This window comes from Xenopus laevis, chromosome 8L, assembly GCF_017654675.1.
Source record: "Xenopus laevis strain J_2021 chromosome 8L, Xenopus_laevis_v10.1, whole genome shotgun sequence".
Classification (NCBI taxonomy): domain Eukaryota; kingdom Metazoa; phylum Chordata; class Amphibia; order Anura; family Pipidae; genus Xenopus; species Xenopus laevis.
In genome coordinates, this window is record NC_054385.1 from 28622986 (window position 1) to 28645534 (window position 22549).

A 22549-nucleotide genomic window follows, 5' to 3' on the forward strand; every position below is an offset into this window, starting at 1 on the left:
GGGAAACCTGAATTTCACATTCCACTATTTTGCACTGTTTTTGGGCACATACATATATAATGCATAATGTCCCTGATTTTACAGTCTCCCAGATTTAACACCATTTCTTTCTGATTTCCTAAATATGTAAAATGGGGGTTCTGCTGTATGTATTGTAAACACCAACTGGGCCCCCCGATACTTCCTGGGCCTCCAATCTGTTGAAGTTCTGCTTGTAGTTACATCCCTGATGTCCTGGAGTATATGATTTCATTAGCTAAGACTTTGTATTTATTTATCCACATTTTTATTGACCTTTATTGCTCTCTGTGTTGTCCATTCCCCATAGTTTGGTAGTATTTCTAATGAAGTATATTCCATAAGGATTAAATAATACATGTGAATGTAATCTAAATATGGTTACATTATGAAAGAGAACAAAATTATAATGTTAACCAGAATGCCTTTACAAGAAAGATAATTTGCCCAGGGTCAAACTTCCCAACTCTCTATTATCTTATAAAGAATTTCTAGGGGAATATTTATCTACTTTCACTCTATGATTAATTTGTTTATTAGAATGAGTCAGGGCTATACTTCACTACTCCAGTATCAATAATAATAATCTTAGACTATACCCCAGCAGGGTTTACTTTGGTTGGAATAAGGAAGGGCTTCGATAGTTAAAAACGTGTCTATGGGTTTCTGATAAATTCTTTATTTAAGGGGTGGCATCTGCTAGATAGTGGACACTTACTGCCTGATCAAGGTGCATATGAGTGAGTTCCAGCAGGGCAGCATTTGCGTCCCTCCAGACCAGGTCCGGACTGAGTATTAAAATAGGCCCTGGCATTTCAAGTACACAGAGGTCCAATCCCCACGTAGAGGCCCAAACAGCTCCCACCAGCCCACTAAATACTGACTTTCTATGGGATCTTATAGCAGCCCCCCTGGCATTTGCCAGAACCCACAGATTGCCAGTCCGGGCCTGCTCCAGACAGAATCAGGGAGGCCTATTTATTAATGGTCAGATTTTAGTAGTTTTAGAGGTTTTTGAAACCACGACTAAACTTAGAAACACCGTGGGGGTTATTTACTAAAACTTGAGTTTATCCAATTTTTTTTATTAAAACAAAGTTAACCAAACTCCCTGCCACAAATTGAACTCATTAATCAATAATTTTTGTCAAAAAAGTCGGAACGAATATATGTTGCAAAAAAATCAGGCATCAATTTGTATCGTTTAATTGACACTCTGAAAACTAAATTGTTGCTGCAAAAACTCAACTTTATCGGATTATCTGACAAAAACCCAGACTTTATCGGATTCTCCAGCGCAGATCATGATGTCAAGAAACAACTTCTCGGACAACTACCATTGACTACAAGACCTCAACAGGTTTGAGATGAAGTATTTTCATCAGGATTATTTGTAGCTTTGGGTATAATAAATCTCTAACAATTTGAGTTTTTCCCTTAAAAACCTTGACCAGATAAATTAAAGGTTTAATAAATGGACCCCTAAAACTAAAAATGTCATGACATTTATTAAAAGATGAGTTTTTCAGACATTTCCTAGCCAAAAAATCAAGAGACGTCTGTTTGAATGCTGTCCATTGTATGGATGATTATGATACAGTATATTGCTCTGTCTGAAGCTGTAGATTATGCCAAGGAGAACCTTTTTTTCAATAGGATCAAGACACAAGATTCTGTTCAGAATTATGGATATGTGCTTTTAAATGACTCAAATATTTGACAAAAATAATAACTCTAATAAAGGATTGTGATGGACAGCCGGGAACTGCATGAGAATCTATTTTAAGGTTGTGATTCATGAATTTCAAATCCCTGCATTAGGCAATATGCAGAACACATAGATGCAGAGTCATGGAAATATTTGTCACAATGTGTTTACTAATCCCATTATTTTAGGAAACACACCATAAAAAGGCAGATAACAGAATTATAAGGGGGTTCTAGATAACACTTCCCAAACCTGGATATACAGTGAATAAAGTATCCCCTATTGTAAAATATAAGGATATTATAAGTCACAAGCAGTTCCATGACCATTTATGTATTATGATATACAGGTTTTAGAGTCATGTGACAAAAATGACATCACTACTCACCATTTATAACTGAAGACATCACTAGTCACCGTTTATAAGGATATAATTTACAAGATATTCATGGCTTTTGTGTATTATATACGGTAGAAATAATAACAGGCCTATGCAGATATGTTAAGAGGATGTTCAGTGCAATTAGCTTATTAAATGCTCATACCTACAATAAAAATAGACTATCGTCCCGTTTAAATAAACTTCCAGCAGCAAAAAGAAGCAAAGCAAACCAGTCCACTGCATTACAAATGTGTTATACTGTATAATGCATGGTGGGGTTCTCCCACCATGTGCCTCACCAGCTATTTGTGCTCAAACTTTGACCATGTTCATATATGACTCTTGGAGGCTGTGTACCTAAGACGTTTTGAATAGTGATGGGCGAATTTCTCCCATTCTCCCAAAATTCACGAAACGGCAAAAAATCTGCGGGAAAAATCGTGAAATCATAAAGTTCACTAAAATATCATGACATTGAAGTGTTTTCACGAAAAAAATCATGAAATTCAAACGTTTTCACAAAAAAAATCGTGAAAATCGGAAATTGACTCCAGCAAATTTTTGTGGGTGATTCACAAATTTAACACAGAAATTTGCCGCAAATCCGTGCCAGGCGAATTTATTCGCCCATCAATAGTTTTGAATAGAAGTTGGGGTTTTTTCAAGATGTTGCATATGTAACTTCAGCTCAAACTCAGCATCTGTATGTGATACAGTTCAATGCATCCTACAGCGTCCAAGTTAGTACCCAGTACTGGGTCAACGTGCTGAAAATTGAAATGGAAATCACATTTGTTTACACTTGATCCCACATCTTGGTTCTTCAAATTGTGGGAGAAGGAGGAGTTAGTTCAGTTCCTAGCCCACGATTAAACGCCATGACTGAACTGCTTCTTATCAATAAAACAAATAAAACAAAGACTAAAGCATGTGTGTAGAAGGGAGGGGTTGTTTATACAGGGCTCATTACAGCTACTTACCTTTATTACAGGAAGGAGGTTGTAAAAGGATACAAGAGCAAAACAATGATCAGTTCATAGAGTTCATTTAAACTTTTTTAATTATTTACACTTTTTTATAATAAAGATAGGAATTTAAACTATCTGGTTGCTAGGGGTTAATTACCATAGCAACCAGGAAGCAGTGTTTTAAATCAAGTAACTCAATGAAAAGTAGATAAAAACAAGCAATACAAAAAAACTTGTTATAAACTACTTGGGAAATACATTGCTAATTATTCTTACTAAATTAGGAAACCCTCCCAGCATTATCTTCTTTAGCTGAACTGACAGCGGTAATCGGAGTTGCAAAAAGTCCCTGTGTACATTGTACAGGTATATAAGATCACTTATCCAGAAACCCATTATCCAGAAAGCTCCAAATGCTCATTATGAGCAAACAACTATTATTTGTACTTTTTTTTTAACTGTCCTACTTCTCTGCATAATAAAGAGTACCTTGTACTTGACGGTAACTAAGCTACATGAATCCACATTGATGGCAAAACAAACCTGTTGGGTTTAATGTTTAAATCATTTTAAAGTTTAAAGAACAAAATTATGTAAAAATACTAATTTCTGGAAAACCACAGGTCCCGAGCATTCTGGATAATAGGTCCCATGCCTGTATACATTTTCCAAATATAGGATACATCTATAAATACTATATGACTGATATTGCAATTTAATTATATGTATTATGCTTATGCTTTATACTTAAAAGACATGTAAACGACCTCAGCACAAATGTGTGCATAATAGTTCAGAGTGCCCTACTGAGCAAGTATGTCGTTTATATTGCAACGTACCAGCAGATGGTGCTGCTGTTTCAAATTCATTATAGTAGCAGGGTAAAAACTGCTAATATCGTGAAAACTAAAAAAGTGCTAAGATTAGCACTATAAGCATACTTAATATAAATATATTGTGAATGTTTACATTAAATTTAGTAAATAAGTATTTGTAAAGCTTCATGCCTTTTTTGTGTCACAGAACTCCTTAGTAACTTATAATAGCTTATATTTTACAATAGGGGAGCTACTTAAAAAAACAAAAAGTGTAAAATACCCACAAGAGCCTCCTGTGCCATTACCCTAAAGGGGAAACCGAGCTGTAGAAACAAGAAAAACCAACACAATGGTTCTTAGTATGATGTCATTTCTCAAACGTTGCATCCATCAAGTTTAACCAGATTCCTAGGATATTTCCTGTTTTGTTTTTACTGATCTAATGGAAACAATTTTCAGTTTACTTCAGTGACAGGAAATTTCCCATGTGATTACAAATAGTGACAGAACCATTCCCTGGAGCAAGTTGGCTAACCTTGTCTCCTACAAAACAATCACCTTCTTTCATTTGCTAAAAGGACAACTGATTTTTAATTCGTTTCAGGCAGAGAGTTTCTCTCACTGCAAATACAGATGTGGGATCTGTTATTTAGAATTCTCAGGGTCTTATTGTAATTTAGATCTTCATACCTTAAGTTTACTAATAAATCATTTAAACAATAAATAAACCCAACAGGATTGTTCTGTCTCAAATAAGGATTCATTATTCATATTATGTAAAAGGTACTGTTTTAATTTCATAAAGAAAAAGGGAATAATATTTAATTATTTCAATTATTTGATTAAAATGGATTCTATGGAAGATGGCCTTCCTGTATTGTGGAGCTTTTTTGACAATGGGTTTCCGGATAACGGATCCCATACCTGTACCCAGAAAGGAAGGAAAAATGATGCTAAAGGGACAATTAAAGAAATCTAGATATATTTCCAGAACATTTATTGTTTAGTAATTAGAATTGAAAAATTACTAAATAATATTGTTTGTCAGCCATAAAATGTATTATCCTTTCAAATGTAAGTGCCACATTGTTACCCCCATATCTTACCTTGTTGTCACTATTTAATGATCTTAGTATGCCATACCGCAATTTTAAATAGGAGACACACTGGTGTTCAGCTTAACTATGGAAGCATCTTTGGAACTAAAGTACCTTTAATGATTAGAATTAATATCTGCCATAATTTCCACATGATGCTCGTTTTGCTTATGCAAATGAAATTGTTCTCCAGTTTGGAACATCAGCAGTTATGTGGTTGCTACGGTACAATTACCCCAGCAATCAGGAAGTTGTTTGAATGAGAAAGTGGAATATGAATAGGAGACTGTCTGTATAGAAAGATAAGATATAATATGTTACAATAGCAATCATATTGTAGCCTCACAAAGCAATCTTTATTTTTGTTGGATACCGGGTCACTGACCCCCATTTGAAAGCTGAAAAGTGGCAGAAGAAAAAGAATAATAATTCAAAAACTATAACAAAACAGCAATAAAGACCAACTGAAAAGTTGCTAAGAATAAGACATTCTATAACATGCTAAAAGTTAACATAAAGGTAAACTAGCTCTTTGAATTAAAAACTGGACAGATTTGGGTTCAGTTATTTGCCTTTCTTTTAACAAACAGTAGGGGGTTCAGCAGAGGGTTAATGGAAATTAGGTGACTTTTAAAGTTATTTTGCTTGACTTCATGTAGCTTTGTGGGAGGGGGACAAAATGCTCAACATTTCCCCCAATCAAGATAAATGCCCCACCAAACTCCCAGTCCTTTCATATAACACATCTATAACGTTATAAAACATGTGCCGCTGCACTTTTAAGTGATTGGCCCCCCAGTCATTTTACAGCACCAGGAGCATGGGAGCAATTCCTATTGACTTTAAATGGGGGGGATTTTAAAAGTTCTGTCCCTTTCTGTGGTGCCAAACCTGACTGAATTACAGCATGTGGTATATATGTGTTTGTGGGGGTAAGGGGACAAACCATTATAAGATACAGGTATGGGATCCCTTATCCGGAAACCCATTATCCATATTCTATGGATCTCTCTGGATAACAGGTTTACAGATAACAGATCCCATACCTGTATAATTAATCCTTATTAGAACAAAACAATCCTATTGGGTTTATTTAATGTTTAAAGGAGAACTGACCCCTGTACCAAAAAAGCCCCCCTTTTAACTGCTGGGCATTGCATTAGTAAAAAAAACAAAAAAAAAACCTTAACAAAAATCTGACACTAAAATGCAGAGCAGCGCAGCGGAGCTCCATGGCATCATCTTCTACTGCTTCATATTCTTTTTTTGACTGATTCACAGTGTGGGGAGTGAGAGGGGAAAGGGGGGCAATGACAGGCAGTTTCGTTCTCCAAGCAGACTTATTGTATGAAGATGCAAATTACAGAAAGCCCAGGTCCAGAGCATTCTAGGTATTAGGTTCTATGCCTGTACTAAAAAAACAAAAACAAACATTTTTAAGAGAATGTATTATATTGTCAGCTCCTTTATAGCAATAAAAATCGAAATAATAATTAGCAGAATGTCCAAAGCAGACACCATATAATGTAATGCCCTGCAGGGAGTACATATGAGAGAGGGAAATTAATTCATTTAATGAGAACCTTGACTGATACTGATCAGAGAAGGAAATGCAGGTAAAATGGAAATACCAGTAGTTAATTAGGTAAGCAGGTATGGCTCCTCCCAGTCCCTAGAGAGAATATAACCTGCCACTGACACTCACAAGGCACTGACTTCTACACTGGGGATACTGAGAAACTTGCAGCACCCGACTGGAGCATCACTGCTGGTAAGTCAGAAACAGCAGAGAGTAGGAACTAATCCTCTTTAGAAATGAAAATGTATCTGCAAGATCTCCTGGATATCTTTCTTATATGTTACAATGTCATTTCACTGTATTATTATATACTATCCATGTACTTTAATTATGTTTAGAACTGTAACTCAAAATGGTTTGTTTTATATTTTATTACAAAGAAAATGAAGAGAATAATACACAAATGTTCCTTGAATGGCAACAGATCAAACTTACCTACCATTTCTGCATCAACAGCATTCTAACTAGTTAAAGTGATAATCTATAGAATGTGGTTATATCCTTATACCCGGTATAATGAAAGCTTTAGCTATCAATTTCATTCTTTATTCATGGGGCATTCATTGTTGTAGAACAGTATATATGAAAAATATTTATTATACAACAAGCAAATGCAGGGTTTATTGTGGCAGGGGGAATTGTCAGAATCATTTACCATATAATAAATCATTTCAAGCACTAGGAGATAGCAATGGGCGATTAAAACTATCAAACTACCTACAGATCAGCATTGTATTAATTAGCTCTGTAGTTAAACACTTTTTATGCCCATATTCCTTTGTTGGGAAGATGTATTTACTGTTTATAAACAATTTAGAGGACCATAAGAAGAACTCGTACAACTGCTGCTTCTCAGAAATGATATGAAGAATTAATGAACTGATTATTTTTGTTCTGTTGTAGTTTGTATTTGTATTGATTGATAATATTGATTTTATGTATTGTGTTTTGTAGAAGCAAGAGCCACAAAAATGAAGGAAGTTGTAAGCTCTTGTATCTTACCACAGTCCCACCGTACAAGCAGTTTGAGGACAATTGCTAATATGCTTGATAATGGAGGAGTGTGTGGAATTCCCACTGACACTGTCTATGCCCTGGCAGCTTCCTGCAAGCACCCAGAAGCTATCAACAGGATTTACTCCATCAAGGTAAGTAGCCATCATGAACTGTAAGTGATTTTGTCTACACGCAACAAAATATTTATAGGGATGGATGAGCTGGAGGAAGCTCCTGGAGTATAATTCTCACCAATTCTCCTACTGAAAGAAATGCTGTCCCTAAGCATCATGCTAGTCAGAGTGCTCTAACTGTATCAGAACATATTATCTAACTCATATTAAATGGGTGATTCAACCTAAGTTAAGTTTTAGTATATTATAGAATGGCCAATTCTACACAACTTTTCAACTGGACTTTATTTTTTTTCTTTACTTTTTCTAATAATTTCACTTCTTTTTCTGACTCTTTTCGATTTTGAATGGGGGGTCACTGACCCCATCTAAAAAACAAACACTCTGTAATGTATTGTTATTGCTACTTTTTATTACTCATCCTTCTATGCAGGCCTTCTCCTATTTATATTCCAGTCTCTTATTCAAATCAATGCATGTTTGCTAGAGTAATGTGGACCCTAGCAACCAGTTTTCCGAAACTGCAAACTAGAGAGCTGCTGAATAAAAATCGTAATCACTCAAAAACTATAAATAATAAATTATGAAAACCAATTGAAAATTGGCTCCGAAAATCACTCAATACCCCATATTAAACATTAACTGAAAGGTGAACAAACCCTTTAATGTGTGACCTGTTAAAAGTGACTTTAACAGACCATAGCTAGGTTGTAGAATCAATAAATAATGAAAGTATTCCTTTGGTTGAGTTACAGAATAGTTGTAAGAATAGTCAGTGGAGGGGTAACAAGCAATGATCGTGGGATTAGAGAAGAATGGGTTATACAGGTTATACAGGGTGATACTGAAATGCAGAATTTAACATGACTATAAAAGGTGCAGGAAACATCTGCATGACTGCATACACTCTCCGGGAGAAGTATAAAGCTAAATATTCTATATATGTTGGCTTCCTTTATAGGAACGTCCATCGGAAAAGCCTATCTGTATCTGCATTTCCAACCTTGACCAGCTGAGGGTCATCAATCCCCCGTTCAGCCCCTTGCTGTGGAACTTCATGGATCTTGTATACCCTGGAGGCATAAGCTGCATAGTACAGAAAGGAGAATGGCTTAAAAAATTAGGTATGTGAATATTTCTTTTTTTTTTCTTCTGTTGAACATGGTCACTTTCACAAAAAATCAACTGAGTTTGTGAATTTTAAACCCAACATATACCATCAAACATTGTGTCCATCAAAGCAATAAAAACAAGAACAGGCCAATTGAAAAACACAAATTGATTTGCTAAATAATTAATAAACACAGTCAGTAGTAATTTATTTTTAGGAAATTTTATTGGCAAATGAACATCTGGGATTTATTCTGATGAATTGTAAGTCTTCCCTTTTCACCTCTGTAGGCAATCTCCCTAATATATCTCATTTGGCAATTGGGAATCAATATATTTCTAATAGCGGACATCACTTCAACAGCCACAGGACTTTTACTGATTATTCTTCAATTGTGTTCCAGGTGTCGGTCCTGCCTATGAAACAGTCGGAACTAATGACTCCATCATGATAAGGGTCCCAGACCACACAGTCACCGCTCATCTCACAGACATGACTGGGCCTTTAGCTATCACGTCGGCCAATCCAAGTGGAGAAAGTGATAGCACCCATCATGATATGGTGATAACGTAAGTGAGGTCAAAATGTAGCTACATCAGGTATTGGACCTATTATCCAGAATGCTCGGGAGTCGGGAGCTGGGGTTTTCCTGATAAGTGATCTTTCCATAATTTTGAACTCCGTACATTAAGGGGGTTATTTACTAAAAACTAAAACTCGATTCAATCTCTTTTTTAAAACAAAGTTGACCAAACTCCCTCCCATGAAATTGAACTCATTTTTCAATAATTTTTCTCGACAAAGTCAGAGTGACAAAATGTTGCAACAAAATCGAGCATCAATTCATATTGTACGATTGACGTTCCAAAAACTCAACTTGTCTAGAAACAACTGTAGGGACATCTGCCATTGACTTCAACATGACCTTGACAGATTTTAGATGAAGTATTTTTAGCAACTTTGGGATATAATAAATCTCTAAAAATAAAATTTATCTACGGAAAATTCAAATTTCCCCTTAAAAACCTTGATAAGATAAATTTGAGGCTTAATAAATGGGCCCCCTAAGTCTGCTTACAATTAATAACGATACCTTTGTTTGGATCAAGTTCAAGATACTGTTTCTTTATTACAGAGAAAAAAGAAATCAGTTTTAAAAATGTGAATTATTTAATTGAAATGGAGTCTATGGGAGATGGCCATCCCGTAATTTGGAGTGTTCTGGATAACGGGTTTCCGGATAACGGAGCCCATACCTGCACTATTACAAATATTGGCAACATATGTACAATTATGTAGCAACGACCATGTTAAAGTTATAAAACATGGGTACCAAAGATTTAACAACCAAGCAGCCCTCATTTCATTTGTGTACTTATAATGCATTTTTGTGGTCTATTGAATACCCTAATAATAGAAAACATTTCTGAGAAGGACTGCCAAGTCGCAAATGCTCAATTCTGACTTTTTTTGCCTAGAGGAACTGTCAATTTATGTGCAATCTCTGTATTTTCCTTAGCCGACTGAGTGATAAGCTGGATGCAGTTCTATGTGATGGATACTCCAATGAGCTTGTGGGATCCACAGTTGTAAATTGCACCAAAATAAATGAAGGTGAGTATTTCACGGATAGAGATTCCATCCTGAAATCCTATCAGATCTCAGTCAGTCTTTCCAAATTTAAATATTCCAAAGCACCTCCTGAAGCTTGGTTGGGGCAAAATTATTCTTTCTAACCATATGCAGCTCTTCTGTACCTTGACGGAATATTTCAAGATGTAGCTGCTTGCTTCATAGAGGTGATCATAATGGACCCTGTTTTTCTTTTTTAGGCATCATTAAAATCCTGCGTGAGGGCTGTGTGCCAACCACTAAGATTATGCAACTATTTGAGAGAGCCAAGAACACTCCGAGGGTTTTGTAGAAGCACAATAATAGATGTCTTGGAACCTAATGATATGTATTGGAGCCCTGCTGGCAGGTCTCAGGAAACTGGAACTACTTGGAATGTTCATTTATTTAACTGTTTTTCTTAAATTCATATTTATTTATCTTTGTGCTGTATAATGTAAATTGTTTTATGGTAGAACACTACCCATGTTTACAGCAAGTTATATGTGTTTACATAATGACAGTGACTTATTTTAAAATTAGCTTTTATACAAAATGATATACAAATGAATTTTGGAACCAATTAGCAGGTTAAGGACATTTGAAAGTAACCCATTTTTTCTCTGTTCCCTATTGTGTATTGCTGGAAAAATCCAATTGGTCCCATTGGATTTGTCGGTTTACTTGGATTTTTATGTGGAAATGTTACTGTCCAGCTCATAAGGATAGTCGTAATTCTACATGTACATGTCTGTAGTTCTGTGTTCTATTTACTAGAGTTTTCCCTGTTTATATATGGCATATAACATATATAGATATAATCTATGGTGCTAAGACAAAAGTTCCATTATGCCAGTGCTATAATACATTTCTGATGAGTAATTACCTTCTGCTGTGTGGTGAAAAGGGATGGCTAGATTACCCTTATTGGCATAAGTCATCCTTAAGGTGACCATTCCTACCATTTTCTATAAAACAGTTTGGAAAACCTCTATATGCTCATAGATCAGAGGGAATATAGACTTGTAAAACATGCAAGGGATCATTTACTGCAACCCCAGATGCAAGTGCCAGAGCACTGGGGGTAAAAATGTGTAGAAAGTGCAGGGCAAGGGGAAAAGTACAAAAACATGGTGAATTGTGCCATTTTTTGGCACTTTGGTCACTATTCTGCACTTAGCAGGTGTCATTCATTTTCTCCTTCATTTCATAAATGCTGCTCCCATTGACAGGAACAATGGCTAGTGTTAATTTACCTCAACTTGTATGTTAATTCTAATTTATTTCTCTTTGTTTTCTCATTTGTCTCTGTTTATTAATTGTAACAATTTATTGTTGACTGAATTGTATTCATTCCTAAAATCTTTGAAATCATATTTGTAATGTAGTAAAAACATGGCAAATAAAGCGTTGATTTAAAAAAACAATGCAGACTTTGTGTATCAGGTAATATTATATTTTTTATGGAATCCCCTCTCCTTTCACTTTAGGAGGAGCCCTCCACTACCAGCCACCAGTTCATAGGGGTAAATTTATCAAAGAGTGAAGTTCCACCACTAGAGTGAAATTCCGCCACTCTCAATTCATTTCTATGGGATTTTGAAAGGCGTATTTATCAATGGGTGAAAGTTCACCCTTTGATAAATACGCCTATAAAAATCCCATAGAAATGAATGGAGAGTGGCGGAATTTCACTCTAGTGGTGGAACTTCACTATTAACTTCACTCTTTGATAACTATACCCCTTAATGTGAAAGGACCAAGGAGAGAGTTCTGGGCAGGCAAGGGAACCGTATGTGCAAAGGGAATGGAGAATAGGAGCGTGGTTAAAGGACAGGCTGAGTCAGTACCAAACAGGAAACACAGTAAAATATCAGGAGGCAGGAGCTTAGTCGAGGTCACAGGCCGAGTCAGTTTATCAATATCACATTTTCAAGACAGGATCCAACACAATAGTCAAAGCACAGGCTGAGGGGTCAAGAAAGGACAGAAACACTAGAGATCGCACCCAGGAACTATTGGAATAGACCTATGTTGGGCAACAAGTTACTGAGTGTGGGCTCTTTAAATATTTGAATGTAATGGCAATAATCCATGAAATTCATTCATGGACCATCCCTGTTGCACCCACACTAGACCACCAGGTACTTTCCTCACAGCAACATTCAAATATAAAAAGAGCAGAGGAGCAACACAAGCATGAAAAAAAGCTCGTAGGTGCCCCTATGTGGGCTGGCAGCCTACAGGAAGCTCTGTTTGGCAGTATATCTTGTTTTTATACAACCAAAACTTGCCTTTAAGCCTGAAATTGAAAAACAAGCACCTGCTCTGAGGTCACTGGGAGCAACATCCACTGGTGAGCAACATGTTCCTCACTTGACACTGGTTGGGAATCACTGCACTGGCCACTTGTCAGTGAATCTTCTCCATGTTCCCCATGCGTTTGCTAATTTATTAGTTATTACCCAACCACCACCCCATTTATTCTGCCATAATAGTATACCCAAAATGGCAGGTGAAGGCAGGACCTTTGGCAGAAATCTATTTGGGCTGTGTCCTTCTGCTGCCATTAATATTAATTGAGACATCCTAGCATAGTAATTGAAACAAACATGTGCTTGCAAGGTTCTTAAAAATGCCTCCTGTCAATACCAGTGATAACAGTGATTTAGTTCATATATGTGCTAGTGCACAGACTTTTTTTATTAATATCCTTTATTTAGTTAGGCCCTTAGGTGCCGAGTGTAGAGAGTTCAAACACATCTTGCAGACCCCGTGCAGCTACTTTTGCACATTTTTCATTCAGTAGTGCAGACTGAGATAGAATTATAAGGGCAATACCAAAAGGCAATGGTTGCAATTGCACAATTACACAAAGACAATCTTCTGCTTCTGAAAGATATTAGATGCTATTTTCTGCGCACCATTCTTTTAAAAAGAAAGGGTCCTCTCAAGGGTTGAGTTGAGCTTTTTCAACCAAACTTACCATGAAGCTTGATACTTCCTGGACTATTAACCAGTCTTGTATAAGTTCATTGATCTGTTGACAGTTTTAAACCTTCCAAGTGGCCATGCAAGGAAAAGCGTTTTGAGTCAGTATCTGTGATGGTCTCTCAACACACTTTCATATAGTTTGCTGTTTGATGCAGCCTTCTTTACTCATTATACATATAACTGGGAAATTGTGTACTTGTACAACATTATACATTGATCTGTCATCAATTTGGGATCACTGATAACTCTAAGCCATTGCCCTATCTCCAGGATAAAGAAGGACATCTATTGGATGGTTTTTAGGTAGGGGTGCTGTGCCGTGTTATATTCAAAACATGTATAGAGGGTATCTATGCAAGAAATAGGGGCCTCATTTGGGAATAGTGGCTCATCATCAACCACAACATTTGCCCTCACTTCAAAATTAAAAGTGCCTTTTGCATATATGATATACTCAGGACTGGCCTCTCAAGCATTCTGTCTTCACAGCACATAAATAGCAAACACCCTCATGCGAATCTCTATTTTAATTTCTTTTAATTACCCAGATTTACAATTAATCCACACCTTCTGCTACAAATGATACATTTTACCACCTGTTACATGATATAATTGAAAACATAAAATAACTCTCCTGTCAGTGAAAGTAGCAGGGTTATCTCAGAAGAGATAATGAAGCCCTTGTGCATTGTGAATGTGTATGGAAATATTTTAAGTATGTACATATTTTTCATTCATGTGTTTTAATGCAAAGAAAAAGATCAGTTCATTCTATTTGGGGATATTAAAATAATTATGGAGGTCCAAAGTTGAAAAGGCCTTGATGTGAATGAATTCCACGTTGTAAGTTTGGTTTGCAGTTTGCCAACGGTTCAATATTTATTTACACTGGTGTTCCACTTGGAGTAATATCCCCCCTGTCCATTGTTGCACTATGCTGGTGACTTTCCTTGAGTAATAAGTAGACAAGGGTTCACTGATGAGTAATAGTAATGTAATTGCTGCAGACATATAGCTGTGTCCTATGACCTTAATTCATTATTATTATCGTTATGATTATTAATGCTGGGTGTATATTGCTGTTAGAAATGGCTTCTGTTTATAATTCAAATAATGTTTGATTTTTTTGAAATCCAATGAGTGAAAATCCCTCTGAGAACCATCTTTGTTTTTATGAGAGGCAGAAAAAGTAGCTGAAATGCTATGAGATTTTGATTAAAATGAGGTGATAAGCATTCTGAAGAAAGGTCAGGAATTTGAAAGAATCTAGGCAGTATAAACATCTGTATGATTTCGAGCACAGATCAACAAACTGGTTTACCCATGAGCCACATAAAATAAAAAAGGCTAGAGAGCAACACAAGCATGCAAAAAAGTCCCTGGTGGTGCCAAATATGGACTATAATTGGCTATTGGTAGCCCTATTTGGATTGGCAGCCTACAGGAGGCTCTGTTTGGTAATACACATGGATTTTATACACATGGATTTTATACAACTAAAGCTTATTTCCAAGTCTGAAATTGAAAAATAAGCACCTGCTTTGAGAGCAACAGCTATGGGGTTGGTGAGCAATATGCTGCTCATGAGCCATTGGTTGGGGATCACTGCTTTAGAGCATATGAAATTTTGAAAGCAAGTTATCAGAGGATTCACCCCCAATCAGGCAGAACATGGCAAATTGTGATCAAAGCATATACAAACCTCATTAGCAGAGTCCTGTGATTCCAACTGGTTCAAGCAATGACAATGATGGCTTTGTGCCTTAAGCATAAGACAAGAGACAGGGCTGGAACTAGAGGTAGGCAGAAAAGGCCTAGAGCACAATGATGGCTCTTCTGCCTACCATCCCCTAGTGTGGCTCTTCTGTAAGTCTGGCATACTGAATCTCCCCACATCTAATGTGCTGCTGTCTCACTCATAGGTTTGGTGCAAACTCACTTGGTTTGGTGCATAAGTTGCACACGTGTCGGAGGGGCTTGCATTAAGCACCCTCATACCCAGCACTGCCAGAGGGAAAAGTATCTGTACACAAGTATGTATAGCATGGTCTGCATACATGGACAAGCTCATAAGTAGCAGATCATAGTTAACAAGCAGCAACATCCAGAACACAAAGAAGATGGGGTCAGGGCAGGCTTTTTTTATCGATCCCAGACATAAATAGTAATGATAATCATTGGATTATTTACAGATTTCCATAATGAGGTGGAAGGTGGAAACAGAGGAGACAACGGCTGAAGTGAATACTTTTCAAGACTATTCACCAAACCAGACTCAAGAAGCCTCCACTGGCTTAATAGGAAAATGTCATAAAATACTCCTGCACAGTCCACCAGGGTCCAGAATGGGCAGGCCCAAATAGGTACAAGGGATGCTGAGAATTGCACTTTACTCTTGGTTCATTAATAAGTCTCATTTGGTTTTTAAGTCTCCTAGTTAACAGTATAGTGATTAAGGCAAGCAGTTAATTTAGCAGATTTTTCCGTAATTTGGATCTTCATACCGTAAAACATTAAATAAACCCAATAGGCTGGTTTTGCTTCCAATAAGGATGAATTATATCTTAGTTGGGATCAAGTACAAGGTACTGTTTTATTATTACAGCGAAAAAGGAAATATTTTTTTAAAAATGTCAATTATTTGGATAAAATAGGGTCTATGGGAGCCAGCCTTCCCGTAATCCTGAGCTTTCTGGATAACCGGTTTCAAGATAATGGATCTGATACCTGTACTGTTTTATTATTACAGAGAAAAAGGAAATCATTTTAATTATTTGGATAAAATGGAGTCTATGGGAGACAACCATTCCAAAATTCAGAGCTTCTTGGATAATGGGTTACCAGATCAGGGAACCCATACTTGAATAGGATTGAAGTTACCATGCTAGCGCATATGTGGTTCTTAACAATGGCACGTGGATTAGAAGAGATCATTAAGTACCAAGGACATGAATATGACGGTCCAGTTGTGCCACCAGAAAAACTGTACAGGACGTGTTTATGTTCTGCTAATGGGACGATTCATAGATCTATGAGCAGAGGATACATACATCCTACCCAAAACCTCACAGCTGTAACTACATGCTGGTGCCTCCATATTTTGTAGATGTACCCATATTAAGGGACCATGAATACATACTACAACTACTGTAAAAAGTTTTTATACTTTTGCCTGTTCTTGTTGGACCCATAGGATCGGGGGCACTGTTTTAGATTAGAAATGTTTGGTATATCAATTAAAAATTATGCTGAACTTAAAAGTAGTTTCATAACTTGATCCATTCTATATGCAGTAGCTCTTTACCTGCCATAGATAGAACCTACAATACAGGTATGGGACTTGTTATACAGGAATCCGTTATCCAGAAAGGCTGTCTCCCATAGATTACATTTTATACAAGTAATCCAGATTTTTAAAAACAATTTCCTTTATCTCTGCAATAATAAAACAACTACTATAATAAAAAAAATACATTGCAGTATTCAATTAATCCTTGTTGGAAGCAAAACCAGCCTATTGAGTTTATTTAGTGTTTAATTGATTTTATAGTAGATTTAAGGTATGAAGAACCAAATTACGGAAAAATCCATTATCCGGAAAACCCCAAGTCCTGAGTATTCTGGAAAACAGGTCCCATACCTGTGCTGGAACTCAAATTACCAAGTGCCAGACGGTAGGCTTTACATTTCCACTGTTAGTGGGAATTCAACTGGAATGGGAAGAATTAATGGACGACCCTACAAAATGTTAGTACAAATGCGAACAGTGGTATTTTTATACAGGTCATGGAACTCCAAGGTAACTTCTAATATCCTCATATTTTGCAACTGGGGGTACTTTATTTATTATAATACACAAGTTTCGGTGAGTCATGTGACAGAAATGACATCAGAACTCACCGTTTATAACGGATGACATCAGAACTCACCGTTTATAAGGATATCATTTACAAGATCTTCATGGCTTTTGTGTACTATAAAGCAATAAATCTGCTTGGACAATTTGCATCAACAAGATTTTCAAAGTAATGATGTAATACATACTTTGCACTGCTTTAAAAACTACACTTTTAGAACAGTACAGACTTGTAATGTAATATAGTAAATCTCTTCAATAAAGAATATTTTTCAACCTCATTTTCAGCAGGTCAATGAATAGTGCTCATGCTGAACATACTTTCTGCCAATGGTTTTTAATCGAAAAAAAAAAAAAAAAAGATTATGATTGTGTTTCTTGAGCTCAACAGGCCAAACAGGGAAACTTAACCTACTCCATGTTTGGCCCTTGCATAGCAGATAGTTATGGATTGCAAGTGCACAAATAATGCCCTGTATCATGGACTCCTGCTTTGCTTCAATTTCCCCATTTGACCTCTTTGCTTCTATAGCCCCATTTGTCCTGTTCACCTCAAGAAATAAAAAACAGATTTTTTGGGATTATGGTCAGAGGGAGCCATAGTCATTGCACTCGTGTTGAACAACAGAGTAGATTGTTGCAGAAAAAGGCTTTTGCAAAATTTAGCAAACTGCCATTGAGAAGCCTATTTTCCATATAAAAAAACTACTATAAAAAAAACTCAGCTGGCTAAAATGAAAATCGCCTGCGGCAATGCACACACAGCGCTTCATTTTCCGAAGTCGCCACACGAGGAAAACGAAGTGCCGCGTGTGCATTGCCACAGGTGATTTTCATTTTAGCCAGCGGAGGGCAGGGGGAAGGCAGTTCAGGGAAATTGTCGCCCCAAAGAAGAGGAAATTTGTCGCTGGGGAATCTGCTCGTGTGGCCTGACCCTAAATCTGCTAAAAGTTGTTTAAACATTCAATAAACCCAATAGGATTATCTTTCCACCAATAAGGATTAATTATATTTTAGGTGATGACCTTTCTGTAATTAAGGGCTTTCTAGATAACAGGTTTCCGGATAAGGGATACATAGTAACGCAGTAAGTTAGGTTGAAAAAAAGACACGTCCATTAAGTTTAACTTTTTAATTATTTTTTAACCGGCCTAATTGCTAGTTGATCCAAAGGAAGGCCAAAAAAAAAAAACCCATCTGAAGCTTCAGAGGGGAATAAATTCCTTTCTGACTCCAAAATGTCAGACTAGCTCACTCACAATTTTCAAATATTGACAGCACCATTCAAGGATTTCTTTGCTTAAAATGCCTTTATTGAGACATGGGCTCAGACCCCGATACACTTGGCAACGTTTCAGACCGCCATCGGTCTTTTATCAAGCCTCCAAAATGTCAGACTAGTCTCTGGATCAACTTGTACTATGAGCTATCTTCCATAACCCTGTATTCCCTCTCTTGCTAAAAAGCCATCCAACCCCTTCTTAAATTGGTTGTTCACCTTTGAGATAACTTTTGGTATGATGTAGAAAGTGATATTCTGAGACAATTTGCAATTGATTGTCATTTGGTGTTATTTAAGATTTTTGATCCATTTAGCTTTTTATTCAGCAGCTTTTCAATTTACATTTTAAGCAATATGGTTGCTAGGGGACAAATTACCCTAGCAACCATTCAATGATTTGAATAAGAGACTGGAATATGACCAGGAGGGGACCTCGCTAGTAAGATGAATAATAAAAAGTAGCAATAACAATACAATTGTAGCCTAACAGAGCATTTGTTTTATGTTGAGTCAGCCCATTTGAAAGCTGGAAAGATTCAGAAGAAAAAGGTAAATTATTATAAAACTATAAAAAATATATATTGAAGACCAGTTGAAAAGTTTCTTAGAATTGGTCCTTCTATAACATACTAAAAGTTAACTTAAAGGTGAACCACCCCTTTAAAGCTATCTAATGTATCAACCTGTACGACTGATTCAGGGAGAGAATTCTGCATCTTCACTGCTCTCACTGTAAAAAAACCCTTTCGAATATTTAGGCGGAACCTGTTTTCTTCTAATAGGAATGGGTGTTCTAGCGTCAGCTGGAAAGACCTACATAAACACAGCCCAATCACTAGATTACAATTATTTAACAAGGGTTCTTAGCAACAGTCCTGTTTTATATGAGAAATGGTTTTTACCCTATGGGCAATGACTCATACATGTAAGGTCTTCTACATTTGGCAATTCCAACATGCATGGATGTAGAGGGGAATAAATGACATTAGACCCCTACTTATCAATGCTTAAGTACAGGTATGGGATCTGTTATCTGGAAACCAGTTATCCAGAAAGCTCTGAATTACGGGAAAGTTGTCTCCAATAGACTGCATTTTAATAAAAATTAAATCATTTTTCTTTGGAATAATAAAACAATACCTTTACTGGATTCCCAACTAGATATAATTAATCCTTATTGGATGCACAGCCTACTGAGGCTATATGTAATGTTGTAAATGATTTTCTAGCAGACTTAAAGTATGGAGAAAACCCCAGGGCCTGAGCATTCTGGATAATAGGTCCCATACCTGTACTAAAATCATTGTATCTAAAAGTGTTCAGTGCAGCCCAACTGAAACCTGAATGGCAATATTTGTTAAATAAATAAAAAAAAATTACAGAAATACAGAAAATAAATGTCTTTAAGGTGCTTGCATATAAGATTTGTGCCCCTCAAATAGTTATTTATGAGAAACTTCTCAATGCCGGCTTAGATTATATCCACATGCCCAAACAGAACAGGCCATTTAGAGAGCTAGTCAATTCTGTCAGGTCAGATAAATTATAACTGCCTCGAATTAGCTGCAAATGAAAACACCCCCCATCAGTCATGTACTAATGCAGACAGGAAGCCTTAGGAATGAGATAAGAAAGATTAGGAGGATGTGATAAATAAAATGACTGGAAAAGGCATAATTGGAAAAGATTGTTAGAAACAGGTTTATAATAGCAATGCTGAAACAGAGTCTACATCAAATTTCCTTTTGCACAGGATGGTCTGAAGATCCTCTAGGCTGGCATCAACGCAGTTCAAGAAGTCTTGGATCTCCTCTCTAAAAAAGGAAGTTAGTAACATATAATGGGATATGGGGACATTCTTCTTCCTTTTTACATTTCTGTCACTATTCAATCCCTGCAATGACAGAATGCTCACAAAAGAGAGAATGTACAACAGACCCTTGTCAACTGCCTTGGGTATACTGTACTGAAGCTAACCTTACAATTTTCCATTTCCTTAACCAGGCAGATGCCAAAATATCAAACACCTCTCTCAATGATGTCCCAAAACAGCAGTCAGATTTACGGAAACCGACCAAAAAGGTAAGATAAATGAAACAAACACTGGGTATGGACCTTGGAATTGGATATCCTGGTTTCATTGGTACCACAATTTTGTAATTAAAACATTATATGATCATATTTTATGAGCAAATGTATTAAATACAGATTATCAATCATTATGTTTACAGCACAGAAACACTTCCTCGCCTGTCAAGTATGTTAATGTTGCTTGCAGAGGCATTTTCATTTAAGAATCAAATCAATGACACTATCAGGGTCCTCAGGAGCGCTGTCTTGTACCAAATCAAGAGCCAACTCCTCATCAGCAGTACAGCTATTAGGATTAAAGGAATTTTCTACTATAAATGAATTGCTGGGAATTATGGACTGATCTGTCACTGGAAAGGAAGCATTTGGGATCACAACCTGGTCCTGTGCCAGGAAAGAGCTGCTTGGGTAATGAGATTCTTCCACCTCCAGCTGAAGATTCACATCAGTCTCATCCATTAGAATCACCTGCTGTGTATCACTGAGGATACAAAAACATATAGTAAGCAAAAGGGTCTTACATATAGTTCTTGAAAAAGAGAACAGCAATAAAGTGAGTTTTAATTTTTTCCAGAACGAAGATCTGAGTGTTCAATTGAATTAGAAATGACTAGATCTGTGGCCAGTCTGAACCTCTCCCATCAGAACTAGTTATTTGGAAGGTTGGGTCCCAGACTAATATAGTAACTAATCCCCATAATACACTGGTTGTTGTATTTAGTGGCTGGTGATTTTCTAATCTTCTTTTTAGCCCTATATGAAACAATATGATTCCTTGACATTTGAGTCAGGTCACCCAATGGATAACAATACTGCAGTTTAATACATTTCACACAACAAAACAATAGTGCATACTAAAAACTCAAGACAAACACCTAGCTGGTAATGCCCTTGTTTTGCAAAAGCCATCTGCAGAAAAGCTTATAAATCTTTGATTCACCCATTTGCTGTTTGTTGATTGCTTCAGACTATTTAAAGCACAGCAATCTTGAATTAGAGACAAAACAGCAAGGCATAAGAGACAACTTTTTTCTAATTTTGGTTCGTACATTACCACAATGAATTTTAAATGAAACAACTCAGATGCAGTTGAACTGCAGATTTCAGCTTTAAGAGTGGTATGATGTTCTACTATTCGATAATCTGTTGTGGTTGGCCTGGAGAACTAGAGCAAGCTCAGACATGCAATGGGTCATAATCTCAACAACGTACTCACCTCACTAACTCTCCTTCTGTAAGCTGCCAGCATATTGCTGACTGTATTTAGGGAAGAGGACTGTGAAGCTTCAATTGTTAATGGCCTGTAAATGGGGGGGGGGGATAAGAAAAAGGGTGTAAATGGTAACAAAACTTTAAAAGGGAACTCCACACAAATATAACTTACGTTTTTTGAAAAGTGAACATAATTTTAAGCAAACTTTGCCATATACATCAATTAATTAAATATGCAGACTTTAAAGGATTTTTAATTGTTTGGAACCGTTCCCTAAAGCTAGCCCCCTGTTCTCCTGCTGATCTGTCGGACTACTTTGCAGAGCTGGCTGACTTACCGTTCCTTTATATCAGCAGCCATCTTTCCTCAGCCTGCATCCTCCAAACCCCTCTCCTTCAACGAAGATTCACCTTTGCAAGAAGTTTCTGCTGTTGGCTGTGCTTCCTTCTCAGAGAAGAAACCTCCTTCCAAAGAATTTCATTTTCCCTGTAAAAAAAGAAAAGTCAGTTGTCACCAGTCTTATTCATCTAATATTATTGTAAACTGTAAATTATTAAGTTAGTTCCATTAATGTTTGTGTACACTAGTGTCACAAATGGTTGTTGTAAAACATTCCATCTAAGATAACCCAGGTCACACACAAACCTCCTCATTGTATCCAACTTGAAATCCATGTTGGATTGTCCATCTT

General features: G+C 36.7%; 1 protein-coding gene and 1 long non-coding RNA gene across 2 annotated transcripts; one reads left to right on the plus strand and one right to left on the minus strand.

The window, feature by feature from the left end:
• Window positions 1-6603: 6603 nt before the first annotated feature.
• On the plus strand, window positions 6604-11847 carry LOC121396933 (threonylcarbamoyl-AMP synthase-like). The gene is made up of 6 exons (XM_041572593.1): window positions 6604-6762; window positions 7525-7718; window positions 8662-8824; window positions 9215-9380; window positions 10331-10425; window positions 10644-11847. The coding sequence occupies exons 2-6, from the start codon at window positions 7542-7544 to the stop codon at window positions 10733-10735; spliced, it is 693 nt and encodes a 230-aa protein (XP_041428527.1). The 5' UTR covers window positions 6604-6762; window positions 7525-7541; the 3' UTR covers window positions 10736-11847.
• A 10061-nt stretch (window positions 11848-21908) lies between these two features.
• On the minus strand, window positions 21909-22549 carry LOC121396935. Its single transcript, XR_005963270.1, has 3 exons — window positions 22504-22549; window positions 22269-22344; window positions 21909-21946 (listed from the first exon to the last, which is right to left on the minus strand). It is a non-coding gene; the product is annotated as an uncharacterized LOC121396935 (long non-coding RNA).

Coding starts and splice junctions, on each gene's coding strand:
- LOC121396933 (XM_041572593.1), top strand. CDS start 7,542: ATGAAGGAAGTTGTAAGCTCTTGTATCTTACCACAGTCCCACCGTACA. Junction 7,719..8,661: donor ACAGGATTTACTCCATCAAG/GTAAGTAGCCAT, acceptor CTTCCTTTATAG/GAACGTCCATCGGAAAAGCC. Junction 8,825..9,214: donor AGAATGGCTTAAAAAATTAG/GTATGTGAATAT, acceptor ATTGTGTTCCAG/GTGTCGGTCCTGCCTATGAA.